This window comes from Megascapheus bottae, chromosome 17, assembly GCF_031878675.1.
Source record: "Megascapheus bottae isolate mThoBot1 chromosome 17, mThoBot2.hap1, whole genome shotgun sequence".
Taxonomy (NCBI): domain Eukaryota; kingdom Metazoa; phylum Chordata; class Mammalia; order Rodentia; family Geomyidae; genus Megascapheus; species Megascapheus bottae.
Window position 1 is genome coordinate 5,166,261 of NC_143525.1, and position 15,242 is coordinate 5,181,502.

At 39.0% G+C, this 15,242-nt stretch overlaps 1 protein-coding gene across 3 annotated transcripts in view; it reads left to right on the forward strand.

Annotated features, from left to right (window-relative positions):
- The window catches only part of Specc1 (sperm antigen with calponin homology and coiled-coil domains 1), a 243,978-nt gene that overhangs the window by 168,717 nt on the left and 60,019 nt on the right, over positions 1 to 15,242 (forward strand). For 2 of the 3 annotated variants that reach the window (XM_090349468.1, XM_090349470.1), the window contains 3 exons: positions 6,927 to 7,072; positions 8,299 to 8,402; positions 11,620 to 11,701. In XM_090349468.1, coding sequence (XP_090205594.1) covers positions 6,927 to 7,072; positions 8,299 to 8,402; positions 11,620 to 11,701 — 332 coding nt within the window. The remainder of the gene's footprint in view (positions 1 to 6,926; positions 7,073 to 8,298; positions 8,403 to 11,619; positions 11,702 to 15,242) is intronic. The other variant, XM_090349469.1, reaches the window with a different exon arrangement.

Consider the following 15,242-nt stretch of genomic DNA (forward strand, 5'->3'; position numbering starts at 1 on the left):
TGTTTTAATGGGATTATTACCTTGGTTATATTATTTTAAAAACTCAGCCTTTCATTTTAAATTGTCATCTTTCATCTGTTTTTTTTCATATTTCACTGAAGTTCACAGTACATGCTACCAATTGTCTGTTTCCTGTCACAAATTTAAAATGTGTGTCCTCTTGAACAGTTTTTCTTATGTTCATAGATCAAGTCTTTTGACTATGTCAAGGCACATTTTTGTTTAAATAGATAAGCAAGAATCAGATCCTCCTAGCCTTTGTCCAAGATTGGCAGCTGTAGGTTCTGATATTTGATAACTATTACTTCAAATCTACTATCTTAAAGTAGTAGGAAGGTTCTTTCAGGGAAACTGCAGCTCAAAGTACAGAGGGAATAGGTGCTTAGTAGGTGAAATTGCTCTGTTTGCAGTCTCTTCTGTTTAGAGAAATAGGAATATGAGAGTCAGAGAGTCATCTTATTGGGTCTGCTTGTGTAGCCTGTCATCTACATTATTGCATGGTTCTTCCTGACCTTAGTCCCTTGTTGCTTCAGCCCTTTGTGCCAGGGATAGTGTTTGTGTGCCTGATCCTTTGTAAGGATAGTGCTGTGTGCTTTCAGGGATTTATGTTCCTCTCCAAACTTGGCCTTGTAAAATAGGGGTTATTTTCAGGCTTTTCTCATATCTTTATTTTCTTTGGAAGGAAACTGGGGAAAAGCTAGTATTTTCTTTTCACTCCAACTACCTCATTTACTCTGTGTGGTAGAAATGTCAGAGCTAAAGGCATGGCAGAAGTGGTAGAATACCAGCAGTATATGGGGGGGAAAAAAAAGCAAGAGTGGGAAACTGAATTCAAGCTCCAGTACTGGCACAAACAAAAAAGAATTTTGTAAAATACTAAACCATGTAGATAATACTTTTCCTGGTTTCCACCAAGATGCTAGATTTTTTTCAGTTTCTTCTAACTTTTAAAAAAAATTCTACTCTTTTTGCTGAGATTTAGAAGTTACGGTGTTTGTGTTCAAATTACCATCTTATTTGATTGTGTTTTTCTTAATAAGTACTGGTGATAAAGTTACAAAGTGAAATTAAGAATATACTATTTGGAGCCAAGCACAGTGGCTCATGCCTGTAATCCTAGCTACTCAGGAGGGTGAGATCTGAGGATCAAGATTCAAAGCCAGACGGGGCACAAAAGGACCTGAGACTCTTATCTCCAATTAACCTCTAGAAAATGGGAAGTGGGGCTAGGCTCAAGGATAGGGTGGTAGCCTTAAGCTGTAGAGTCTTGGGACAATGTCCAGGCCCAGGGGTAGGGTGATAGCCTTGAGCTAAAGAGCTCAAGGACAGCACCCAGGCTGAGTTCAAGCTCCATGAACCACCAAAAAAAAAAAAATTATACTGTTTGATAGCTGGCATAGAATTCTTCATCATAGAGATGAAGGATTTTTTTCTCTTTAATCTGTTGTGGGGCTTGAACTCAGGGCTTAGGTATTGTCCATGAGCTCTTTTACTCAAGGTTAGTGCTCTACCACTTTGAGCTAAGCTCCACTTCCTGTTTTTGAATGGTTAATTGGGGATAACAGCCCCAGAGAGACTTTTCAGCCTGGGCTGGCTTCATACTGTGATCCTCAGATCTCAGCCTCCTGAGTAGCCAAGATATGTGTTTTGCACAAAGCAATAAGTATTTTGAGAAAATGATAAACTATGTGAGCAAAAGCATTGAGCCAGATGGTAAAGGAGCCAAGCAAGTTTCAATGCTGGGCTGAGAGAGTCTCTAAAGCTAGACTTTATTCAGTTGTTCAAGAATCCCATGGTTGTAAGCAATGTAGTCTGCCAGTTATGAAGGAAGCAGTGCTATGCTATGATGTTTCCTAAGTGGAGTTAATATCTGAATAATCATCCACAAATCCAGGTACCAGGGAGGCTCAGATCTGAAGATCAAGGTTTGAGTCTTGCCCAAGCAAACCATCAGTGAGACTCTTGTCTCCAGTTACCTAGCAAAAAAGGCAAAAGTAGAGTTATAGTTCAAGTGGAAAAGCCAGCTTTGAGTGAAAGTGTGAGGCTCAGAGTTCATTGTGCCTAGTGCTGGCATAACATATGCAAAAATCATCTATAAGGTGTACCTACAATTGGATCAAAGTAGATGACAGAATGAAATGGTATCCTACGTGAATGCAGTAGGAAATCAGCATCATTTGAAAGTCCTTCTGTACAACTAGACAAAGAAAAGCCATAAATTAGAGGGATTAGATGAAAACCTTAAAGAAAAAGAGGTAATCACAAACATATATATTAGAATTATGACCTCATACAGGCTAGATAGTCCTGCATTCAGCGAGTGGGTGACCCATGTCTCACTGTGGTCAGTGGAAAGTGCTGCCTCCTACTGGTGTTCATATACCAGGGCACCTGGCCTCCTGTCTGATGGTCTCAGGTTATGAGTTGCTACCTCCTACAAGCATATTCTTGCATAAAAATAACAGCACCGAGATAAAAATTGATAGTGATTTTTTCTAAGTATATTTAAAATAAAAGTTCAGGATAAAATTGAGAGCTTTTATGTACATCTCACAGTATATTTGTGCATTATAGAAAATTGGCTAGAGTATAGCCAACTGGAGGTAGATTGGCATTCTGTAGTTGACATTTATAAACCATGGAACTAATCAAAATTTTCCTCTGGATTAAGGGATAATAAGATAGAATTTTTGTAGAAAAGTAAACTAGGTGTTTTTGTCTTTCCAGAGTAAGGTATAAGCATATACATTTATTTTGCTGAAATTACTAGTTATTACAGTTTTATGTGTGTGTGTAGGTAGAAAACATATTTCATTACTATTTTAAACATAGCACTCCTAAACATTTTCATGACTCCTAAGCCAGTTCATCTAAACCATTAATTACGAGGGAAATGGATACATTAGACTCACTGAGAGATGGCATATTTATATTTATTCATATTTACAAAATCAGTCAATACCCACCATATATCTGGGGCATGGCTCAGCTGGTACAATGCCTACCTAGAAAGTGTAAAATCTCTCTTCCAATACTAAAATTACAAAATAATTATATAATACATACAACCCATCCTCCCACCGTAAGTCACACTGTGTGTGACTTAAGGGATTTGGAAGGCATGTATGAATATACAAATGATTTGTGCTTTTTTTTTTTTTGTCGATTGTGGGACTTGAACTCTGGGCCTAGGTGTTGTCCTTGAGCTCTTTATTGTTAGCTCAAAGCTACCACCCTACCCCTTGAGCCACAGAAAGACTTCTGGTTTTCTGGTGGTTATTGGAAATAAGAGTCACAGACTCTTTGTGCAGGCTGGCTTTGAGCCCTGATCCTCAGATCTCAGCCTCCTAAGTAGCTAGGACTACAGGTGTGAGCCACCACATCTGGCTTATGATTTATATTTTTATGTTGACTTTAGAGCTTACCATCATGAGCCTTAGAGACTGTAGGGAGACTTGAATGATGTTTAACCAATAGTGGTACCTTGCCATTTTTCCTTTATTTAATGATTGTACTAAGATATATCTGGCTGTCAGACCCAGAAGAACATTGGCTCAATGGTTTCGCTCATTTGTAACAATTACTACATGTCTAGGGCTCTCTTAGCAAAGGATTACAATAGCTCAAAACCTAGGTACATAAGGTCATATAAAATGAGACTAAATGAAAGAATCTCTAGGATATGGAAACAAGAGTTTTATCTTGTGTGATGGTTGTTGTTAATGTACTATGTTTTTTCTCTTCTCTTTTTTTGCCCTTTGGTTAATCTAATATTGTTACTATATCTGACTTTGTTACCTAGTATATTGTATATAATTTATTTGTTTATTTGAAGTAGGAAAGGGAAGGGGGAAGAACAAGATGATTGGGAGGAGGTATGAGGAGGGAAATGGGAACAGAAACATGAGAAGGAGTATCAATGTATGAGAAGTAAACACCTACTACCTGGCAAATGTAATTGTAACCCCTACAATAAAAAATACATCATTTTATATGATTAGGTAAAAAATGATATATGTGGCTGCATAGTTAGCTATTTCATAATGCTCTTTATAGGGTATGGTTCCTATTCTTTCTGGGAACAGAAGAAATATAGTAGTAAATTTAGTGCTGGAACTGCAACAATCCTAAGACAGTCTAGGATAAGGAATTTTGAGCTTTAATGTTGACAAACTGAAATGTGAAATAAGTGTTTCTTACCTGAAATGCTAGGAACAGATTTTATTTATTATTTGCATATACTTATTAGATACACAGGGGATGGGACCCAGGCCTTTATACTTTATATACATTGCCTGAAGATAATTTAATAGAATATTTTTAGTGCAAATGTCTTGTACTCACTACTTGTCACACAAGTCAAGGGTGGAGTTTTTCACTTGCAGCATCATATCTATACTCAAAAGTTTCAAGTTTTGGATCTTTTCTGATTAAGATGTTCAACCTGTATCAAAAGGATTCTTAGCTGGTTTGTAATTTTTTTTCAATTTATCCTTGGTTTTGTGATTTTACGTATACACATATACCCTCACACACAGTTATATGTGGTGGGTGGATGGATTGTATATGTTATATATTTATTTTGTAGTTTTACCATTGGAATAGAGACTTTGCACTTACTAGGTAGGCATTGTACCAGCTGAGCCATGCCCCAGATAGATGGTGGGTATTTACTGATTATTTCTCTTCTTGAATAATTTCTTAGTTTCTTTCTGCTGTCATTTACTCTTTTAGCCAAGCAGAATGCTTGATCAATTAAATATTATTTATGAATAGCTGGAGATAGGAGTTCTAGAAAATGTTTCTTGTTGCCTTGCTATTTTCTTCCAAAGTCTAATGAGTCTTATTATTTGTATTTGATTCTTCAAATCACAGAGAAACTTAGATAACTAAAAGGAATGATTGTAGCATTTAAGGTCATGCATTTTAATACATTAATAAGTAATGAAATTTAAACTATTTTTTAAGTGATCTTCCTTGGAAACCCTTTGGTTCCAAATCATTTAAATGGACTGGTAAGAAAATTTGAAGTTTGTTGAAGACCTTCCTGAGAATAACTGGGACAGAATTGAGAGGAATTTCTTTCTGCTCAGACCTAATCTGGTTTCTTCCTTTTCCTGTATACAGTTATCATCTGGTTTTTGTTTGTTTTGTTTTTGAGACAGTGTCTCCATGTTGCCCTGCTGGTCTTGAACTCCTGGGCTCTAGTGTTCCTCCTACCTCAGCCTCCAGGTAGCAGAGACCACAAATTGTGCCATCTAATTCACAATATGTAACCAAAGAGGGAAATGCAAAAATCAGCTCTTTTTAGTAAACCTTTAAAAATTTGTTTGGCCTAGTGGTAGAGTGCTTGCCTAGCATGCAGGAAGACCTGGGTTCAATTCCTCGGTACTACATACATCGAAAAAAGCTGGGAGTGGTATTGTGGCTCAAGTGGTAGACATTAGACTTGAGAAAGCCCAAGGACAATGTTCAGGCCCTGAGTTCAAGGCCCAGGACTGACAAAATGTAAAATAAATAAATAAATAAAAACAGTCCTCTACAATTTCTGAATTCATTATAGTTTATTCCAATGAGATTTTCAGTGTGCTCATTCTTTCCTACCCAAAAGATGGCTGTGGAGTCAAAAGTGTAGGGCAAAGATACTTAAGTGCTTTCTATTTTGTTTTGCAGAAGTTTATTCTGTTTGTGTTGATTATAGAACTTCAGAAGAAGCTAAGAAAATTAAGGACAAGTACATTCAATTGCTGAAGATTATGATTAATTTTTAAAAGATCAGGAAACAAATACCTTAAACTTCCATTGACCTTATTACAGTATACTGCCAGAAATATTCTGTTTGAGCTATTCTCATAAATTAGTCATCTGGCAAACCAGCTGTAGAAATAGGATATAATAAAAAGAGCAGTGATTTAGCAACTGGAAAGCTGGGAGCTCTTGTTTTGGCTCATTCACAAGGAGATTAAATGACATGCCAAAATGCCCTACATAAGGAAGCCACGCATGAGCGGATTAAATCAGACCATCTTCCTATGAGTCTGTGCTGGAATAAAAACCACACAAAGAACATACCAGAAAAATCGGGTGTGACTAAAAGTTGTGTCTCATGCAGAATTGTTATTCTTACTCTCAGAGGGCCAGCTTCTGTTGTATGTACTGGAGTGCATTTTAATTTGTTTCAATAAAAAGGGATCCAATGGCCTGAAGAATTGTTGGGAGGGCTGAAAAAACAGACTCGCAGCTGAGCTTTCAGGAATAGCTTTCTGAAGTCACAACACCAAATTGGACCACTGGAAGACTTGCTGCCTCTACCATAACAGGAGGGTATAGGCCCACTTAGAAAGCTAGAGTGCAGCTTTCCAGAACCAGAGGCACTTTGTCCCTGCTATGGTCTGTATGCTACAGTCAATAAGAATGCCTCATGTCCTACTTCTTTTCCTCAACTCAGGTCCCATTCAGTCTTTTTGATTGGTGGAACCCTAATCACATCTGAAACCTTAGCTGTAGGACTGTCCTGAAATTTCACTGTTAGAACCTCAGAGTCTGCTTCTTGGGGTTTGGAATGTATTTGGACACACTAATGCCTTGTGTTCTTTGACAGTAAGCTAAATATTTATGATAAATGACACTTTTATGTTTCTTTTACATTTGCAGAGTAGACTCACATACTTCTTTCTTTAGCACTAAGATCAAATCATTCTACTTACACTATTTTTGACCATTTCCTAAGAAAATTTCTCAACAATGGAGAGCTGTTCCTATTTTATTTCCTAAAGATGCAACTGACACAGAAAACAGAATTTTAAATTTAGAATTTTTCCAGTTTTGTGTATTCTGTCTACATCAGTTCTACTTCCATCTGCGTCATGTATCCCCCTCTGGGGACATCCTTCATTTTTTCAATTTGATATGCTCTTTATGTACAGACCTGTGAATGAAGAATCAGATTCATCAGAGGTTGATGCTGCTGGCCGGTGGCATGGTGTCTATGTCAACAGAACATCTCCTGCTCCATCAGAGTCTGCAACCACTGTAAAGTCACTAATCAAGTCATTTGACTTAGGACGCCCAGGTATTTAAATTATTGTTTTACATAAGCAAAGCTCCACATTCACACACAGGCCTGGCATATCAAACCTGTCTCTGCTCCACACTGGCCCCAAGTTGGTTCAGTAGCAGAGCTTTGTCTAGATACTGTGTGCAAAGCCTTGCTGAGGCTCCAACAAGGTCACAGTGGATTATGTGGCTCATAGAGAGACAGATACAGACTCCAGTATCTTCCCTACTTCTTCCCAACCTAAGTTCCTGCCTTTCCACTTTCCTTTTCTGACATGTGTAAGCTGGGCCATTCAGTTTCCTATTGTTTGGCTTCTCCCTGTCCCCTGAAAATTAGCTGGGTCAGCCAGAGGCTTTAAGGCAGTACATCGGTAAATTTGGCCTTCTTATGGGATCCTGGCCACATTTACTGTGAATTACACTGTGTGCTGCTAGTTTTTTTCTGGAATTATCTAGCTAATTCACAATTTCCATTTAGTTATGCTTAGCAGAAATTTCTGAGAAAAATACATATTCTTTCTTTAACATGCCCACACAATTATAGTAAATAAGAGAAACACAATGTGCAACTCTTTATAATAGCAATATATTCCTTCCTCTGACTACCTCAAGTGTATATTCTAGTAGAGGACTGGAGCAATAGCTAGTTCTTAAATTTACTTTGTTGTCTCTCCTCAAACAGTTGATGGCTAAATTTGAAATTAAGATTAGACTATACATGTGGAGAGACAGGAAAGCCTTGTGAGTCAACAAATCAACAGAAATGGTTTATGAAGGGCTGGGAGTTTGGCCTAGTGGTAGAGTGCCTGCCTAGCATGCTCAAAGACCTGGGTTCGATTCCTCGGTACCACATACATTGAAAAAAGCTGGAAGTGGTGCTGAGGTTTAAGTGGTAGAGTTCTAGCCTTGAGAAATCCCAAGGACAATGCTCATGCCCTGACCTCAAGCCCAGGACTGGCAAAAAAATGGTTTATGAAAGGTCAATCTTGTTCTTTTTCCCACCCCTCCCCGAGAAACCTCATTACCTAGACATTTCTTTTTCCTCAGGTCTCTTACATTCTAAGTCCAACCCTCATTCTGATTTAATGTCTTCAAATGTAGTCCAAAAGAGAGAAAAATAATAAAGTAAATGTAATTAGATATCAAGGGATATTTAAGTCACAAAAAATGTTAACAGCAAATCAAAACATTTTTTTTTTGCAATTTTGAACTAGAACATGTTCCAACAATCTCTTTTCTTAGTAGGTGGGGCTGGGCAGAATGTATCTGTCCACAAGACCCCCAGAAGTCCCCTGAGCGGCATACCTGTGAGGACGGCTCCAGCAGCAGCAGTCTCTCCAATGCAGGTATTAGAAAGGCCCATAAATGTATGTGTGTGCAAGAGGGGTTATAAATTGGATTACACATTATTTAACTATTTATTTAAATCCAACACTGGAATAAATTCAACATTGGAGTAGGCTGTGTGTTTAGAACCTTATAATCCTAACTACTCAGGAAGCTGAGATCTGAGGATCAGTTTGAAGCCAACCAGTGCAGAAAAATCTGTGACACTCTTTATCTTTGATTAACCAGCCAAAAGTCAGAAATGGCCACCCTTGAATGAAAAAGCAAAGTAAGGGCCGGGAGTTTGGCCTAGTGATAGAGTGCTTGCCTAGCATGCATGAAAACCCAGGTTTGATTCCTCAGTACTACATACATAGAGCACCAACCTTGAGGAAAGCCAAAGGACAGTGAACACTGAGTTCAAGCCCCAAGACTGGCAAAAAAAAAAAAAAAAAGCAAGAGCACAATGCCTTTACTTTCAACCCCACTTCTGGTGTACAAAAAAATGAAATAAATAATGCAAAAAAGGGGGACTGGGTAGGTACCAGTGACTCACACCTGTAATTTCAGCTACTGGGGAGGCTGACATCTGCGCAGCCCAAGCAGGAAAATCTTATCTCCAGTTAAGCACCCAAAAAGCTGTAAGTGGAGCTATGATTCAAGTGGCAGAATGTTAGCCTTGAGCAAAAACAAAAACAAAAACCAACCAAACAAACAAAAGACTTGGGGACTAGCACCTAGCCTCTACTTCAGTTGCTCTAAGTGGGTTTTTACTCATTAAATCTTCCCAACAACATTTGGGGGTAGTAGATATTGTTGGGACCATTGCTGTGCATGGCTAAAAATGGTAAGGCATAGAGAGTCACATAACCCACATTCATCTAGCTGGTTGATGGCAGTCTGGCTGCAGGGCTGTGTGTTTGCTTGGTTGGTCAGGTGGCCTCTTGAATTGTCAAGCTGGTAGTTACAGTTTAGCAAAGAGAACTGGGAAGCTACAGACTTAATGTAGCTTTGAGATATATAAGTAAACCAAGCTAAATGATTTCAAATAGTGCAATGTTAAAACATTTGTGTTTTAATAAAAATAGAGTTTTATGGTGATTAAAAAATGAACATATAATTTGCACTTTTTTGTGTATGTGGTGCTAAGGTTGAATACCTGAGGCCTTTGCATACTGGGAAATTTGCTATCTTAACAGTCCTTTCATGTACAACACAATATTATTTATTACCTATAAGCTTGATGTTAAATAGCAGCTCTCTAAAACTTGGTGAATTTCTACCATTTCTTTCCATCTCTTGCCTATTGTGAATAATGCTGCAGTAAACACTAGTGGGCAAATAGCTCTTTCAAATCCTGATTTGATTAATTTCAGTAAATACCCAGAAATAGGATTGCTAGGTCCTGTAGAAGTTCTAGTTTTAAAAAAATTTTTAAGAAATTATTCTATTTTCAGAGGAACTGTTCTGTAGGTTTTTTTTTTTAATCACTTTTCATAGTACTGAGGATTGAACCCAGGGCCCCAGGCATGCTAGGTAAAAGCTTTGCCACTGAAACTATATCTTTGCCCTTTTTATTTATTTCTTATTGCTAGGTCTAGTCAAAAATCAAGATCTTCCTTCCTTTCCTGAGCAACTGAGATTCTAAGTATGTACCACCATAATCAGTGTTCCTTCTATTTTTAGATTTTTAGCATCCTTTTACATTCCTACCAATATGTCCAAGTTCTATTTCTCCATATCTTCACCAAAGATAGTTATCTTCTGGGATTTCATATAAGGGTGTGTGCGTGTGTGTGTGTGTGTGTGTGTGTGTGTGTGTGTGTGTGTGTGTGTGTGTGTGTGCGTGTGTGTGCGTGCGTGTGTGTGTGTGTGTGTGTGTGTGTGTGTGTTTGAGTTTGCTTGCATGCGAGTGCCAATGTGCCAGTATGGGGGCTTGAACTCAGGACCTAGGCACTGTCTCTGAGCTGTTTTTGCTCAAAGCTACTGCTCTACCACTCTGAGCCACAGCTCTATTTTTGGCTTTTCTTTTTTTTTTTTTTTAGCCAGTCCAAGGCTTGAGCTCAGGGCCTGAGCACTGTCCTTGGACTTTCTCAAGGATAGAGCTCTACCACTTGAGTCTCAGCACACTTCCAGCTTTTCTCTATGTAGGTGGTACCAAGGAATTGAACCGGGTCTTCGTGCATGCCAGGCAAGCACTCTACCACTGGGCCAAACTCCCGGCCATTTTTGACTTTTTCTTTTGCAGGTACTTGAGCTCAGGGCCTGAGTGCTGTCCCTGAGCCTTTTTGTGCTCAAGGCTAGCACTCTACCACAGAGCCATTTAGAGTTTTGTTTTTTTTTTAAAGTTGTTTATTGGAGAAAAGAGTCTCACAGAGACATTTATGCCCTGCACTGGCTTTGAACCGAGATCCTCAGATCTCAGCTTCCTGAGTAGCTAGGACAGGCATGAGTCACTGGTGCCTGGCTGACTTCCTGTTTGTTTTGGTGATTAATTAGAGGTAAGTCCAAGAACTTTTCTGCCTGGGTTAGCTTTGAATCATGATTCTCAGGATTACAGGCATGAGCCACCAGTGCTTGGCTATAAGGACCTTTCTAATGAGAATAAAGTGATCTCTTTTTTTTTCTTTTTCTTTTTTTTTTTTGCCAGTCCTGGGGCTTGAACTCAGGGCCTAGGCACTGACCTTGGACACTTTTTGCTCAAGGCTATTGCTCTGCCACTTGAACCACAGTGTTACTTCTGATTTTTTCTGTGTATGTGGTACCGATGAATCAAACACAGGGCTTCGTGCATGAAAGGCGAGCACTCTACCACTAGGCCACACTCCTGGCCCTCTCAATGTTTTTTATTTGTATTTCCCTGATTAGTGATATTGAACATCTTTTCATGTACCTGTGGGTCACTAAAAACAAAACAAAAACAGTATTGGTTTTTTTAAAATACACACATGCTTAAATATGTGTAAAATATTCCACAGAAAATAATCATGAAGCCAATAATAGACATTGCTTCTGGAGGAAAGAAATGGGTGATGAGAGTGAAAGGAAGACTATCTTTCTAGTTTTCCCTTTGCATTCTAGTAAGGCTTGTGCCACTTGCATCTGTTATCTATTCAAATAAGTTATTCTCAAGGCTCTCCATAGTGATTCTGTTGTGCTTAGACCCATTGTACATATACGACTGCATTGTGCTATTCTTGACATCACAAGCTCACCATGTGCCTTTGGTTTACATAGAGACACTCTACGTTCAGCAGCATCCGGTCTGCCACCAAAGGGATGACTCAGCGCTTAGACCTTCCAGACCTTCCCCTCTCAGGTAAATTACCTGGTATTTATTATCTAAATATTTTCTTTTACAAATGTACTTGTAATGTATTACAAAATTATTCACCCTCTAACTTTCTTTTTTCCTTTCCCTTAAGCACACAGTACTTTTCACTTATTTTTTTTTTTAATTTTAATTTTTGTGTGTGAGTTTGTGTGGCCCTGGGGCTTTTCTTCTTTGCTCTGACCAAAACTTAACTTTGAAAATGAACATGTGACATTTATTCCATCTGCTTTTGGCCCCTCAGTGTACACATTGTAGATGAAAGGAAATGTCTCTCACTAGCTGTATTCTCAGTGTGGGTGGAACAAGAGAGATGCCAAACTTGGTTGGCTTTTTATTTTTATTTATTTATTTATTTATTTCCAGTTCTGGGGCTTAAACTCAGGGCCTTGGCACTGTCCTTGGACACCTTTTGCTCAAGGGTAGTGCTCTGCCACTTGAGCCACAGCACCACTCCTGGCCTTTTCTGAGTATATGGTACTGAGGAATCGAACCCAGGGCTTCACGCATGCTAGGTGAGTGTGGGGGCCATGCTCCCAGCCCCTGTTTTTTCCTTCTTTTGTGGCCTCCTAGCTGTGGATCTTAGTAGCTGAGATTACAAGCACATATCAACATACTTAACTTGTTGACTGAGAAAGGGGTCTCGTTAGCTTTTTGACCAAGCTGACCATACATTGTGAGTTTCCCAATCTCCACTTCTCCAATGTATTTGTCTTAAGTAGCAAGGATTACAGGCATAAATATTTTTAGTTTTTTTTGTTTGAATTCCTGATGATTAAACTCAGGACCTTTGCATTACTGTTTGAGCCATGCTTCCAGCCCCCTTTTCTGTTGGCTATTTTTAAGGGAGGGTCTCAGGCCAACTTGGGGCTATGATCTTTCTACTTGTACTTCCCAAAGTCACCGAGAATGACTCTGCCCAGCCACTGGGCTTCCCCTGAGGCAGGGATTAGCTGTTGGCTGAGATGATGTCTTATAAATGTTTATGCCTAGACTGGTCTCACAACATTGTCCCTACTCTCTCCTCCTAATAGCTAGGATTACAGTCTTCAGCTATCAGGCCTGGCAATGTATATTCTCAGTGGTGTCAAGAAGGGTGAATCCCTTCTAAGATTTCAACTTTTGTTTGGATCCTTCAGAGGAATCTCTGTCTATAGCAGCTATAGCCTTACAAAATGTATTGTTTAAGAATACAGTTTGGGGCTGGGAGTTTGGCCTAGTTGGTAGAGTGCTTCCTTAGCGTGCACGAAGACCCGGGTTCGATTCCTCGGTACCACATACGTAGCAAAAAGCCAGAAGTGGTGCTGTGGCTCAAGTGGTAGAGCCCTAGCCTTGAGAAAATCCAGGGACAGTGCTCAGGCCCTGAGCCCAAGCCTAAGACTGGCAAAAAAAAAAAAAATACAGCTTGACTTAAAATTACTCCTTGATCCATGATCTGTGGAATGGCTGTTATGAAAACAATAATTTTTTTTAAAAACATGAATCTTATACTTTCCCACTAGAGTTCATATTTGACCAAGTACACTGTTAATGGTTGGTAGTATTGGGGAAGGAATCTTTTGCTGAGCAATATGTCTCAATAGAAGGCTTAACATACTCAGTACATCTTGTTGTGTGGCCATCCAGTCTTTCTGTTCCATATATAGAACATATGCAGAGTAGATTTGGAATCCTTTTTTTTTTCATTTCATTGAGTTCATTTAGATAAATATTATTTATTTTCAGTTGTAGGTCTTGAACTCAGGGCATAGGCACTGTCTCTGAGCTCTTTTGCCCAAGGTTAGCACTCCACAACTTTGAGCCACAGTGTCAAGTCTGGTTTTCTGGTGGTTAATTGGAGATTAGAATCTCTTGGACTTTCTTGCCTGGGCTGGCTTTGAACCATGAGCCTCAATCTCAGCCTCCTGAATAGCTAGGATTACAGGTGTGAGCCACTAGCACCCAGCTTGATAAATATTATCTTATATGATCAGAGGTACATAGGCATTTTTCCTTTGTGTTCCTTCCCTAAGAGAATAATTCTTAAAAATCTCCAGAATTTTCTTTAGCCAAAACTTAAGTCATAGACTTTTAAATTTGTGTTCCATTCTTAGAAATGAAGGGAAAAGGCCAAAACAGAAACTTGAAATCTGACCTCATTTTAAGTTCTATACATAACTATATAACATAATAGCACATGCTCATTATGTATTGTAGAATAGAGAATTACCTTAGTGAATTATCCTTAGTGGGTGGGCTTTGCATGGGAGTATTTGTGTCTTCTCTGTTACAGTAGCTGCAGTTTCTTAGTTGTATGAAGAAATTATGTTTTGATTGATGAGCTAAGTACTGAAATTGAGACCACAACCATTGTTATGCAGCAAATAGCTCATTGACAGCCTTACCTTCCTTCCCCCATCAGGCACCTGTCTCTGAAGATGATTCTATTTGCTAGAATAAAGAAAGGATTACACAATAAAAATTGTTTCCAGCCATTTTCAGCAACTGCTTATCAACATTGAGGTCATCAGAAGCTGCAGGACTAGGATTAATGCACTGCTGTTGTTGTTCTCTTTTGTGATGTAAACACTATTTTTCTCTGCCATTTAGAGCTAATGGGCCTCACTCCCAACTTCATTGCCCATAATTGGAGGCTAATAGCTGGAGAAGTATTGTTTTTGTTTATGGGTAAGGGTGACCAAGCGGTCTCAGCCTGATCACTGTCATTCATGTAGCTTTGTGTTTCTTACCTAATTCTCCAGTTTCCTCTATCAGTCTGGAATGGTTTTTTTTTTTTTTTTTTCTGTTTTCTGGTCTTAAGATCAGGCATCTGGGGTTCATGCCTATAATCCTAGCTACTCAAGAGGCTGAGATCTGAGGATCCAGGTTCAAAGCTAGCCCAGGGCAAGCAAATCATGAGTCTTATCTGTAACCACCAAAAAGCCAGAAGTGGAGCTGTGGCTTAAATGATATAGCCTAGTCTTGAGCAAAAAAGCTCAAGGACAGTTCCCACACACATGTATGTACATGTGTACATACACGCATCAGTCTTATGACTTAAACTCAGAATGTGGGCACTGTCCCTGAGCTTCTTTGCAACCAAAGTCCTAAGTTCAAGCCCTATAATTGACCAAAAGAAAAAATAGTTCCCACCTTTTTTTTGCCTGCTGCTACCTGTGACCTGGCAATCTTTAGGCATTTTCCTGCTGGCTTGCCCTCTCTGATGTTCATATATTAAAGCACAACATAAGACTTTGGGACAATGTGAGTGTTGTGGGACTCCAAACTGAGTAGCTTACCTGAGGCTCTTAGAAGGGACTGTACTGAGATTAAAGCTCCGATAATTTTGTTTTGAAATCCATGATCATTTTTGGAAAAAGGGCTGATTTGGCACCAGGTCTTATAGGTGGTTCTGCCTGAAAAATTCTTTCTAGAAAACACTCTGTCTCTATTTGCAATTTTTATGACTTTAGGAAAAAAAGATTTGTATGTGTTTGCACTCCAGAATGAAATGGGATTTGTATATTGTTTTTGAGGATGCAGTATGATG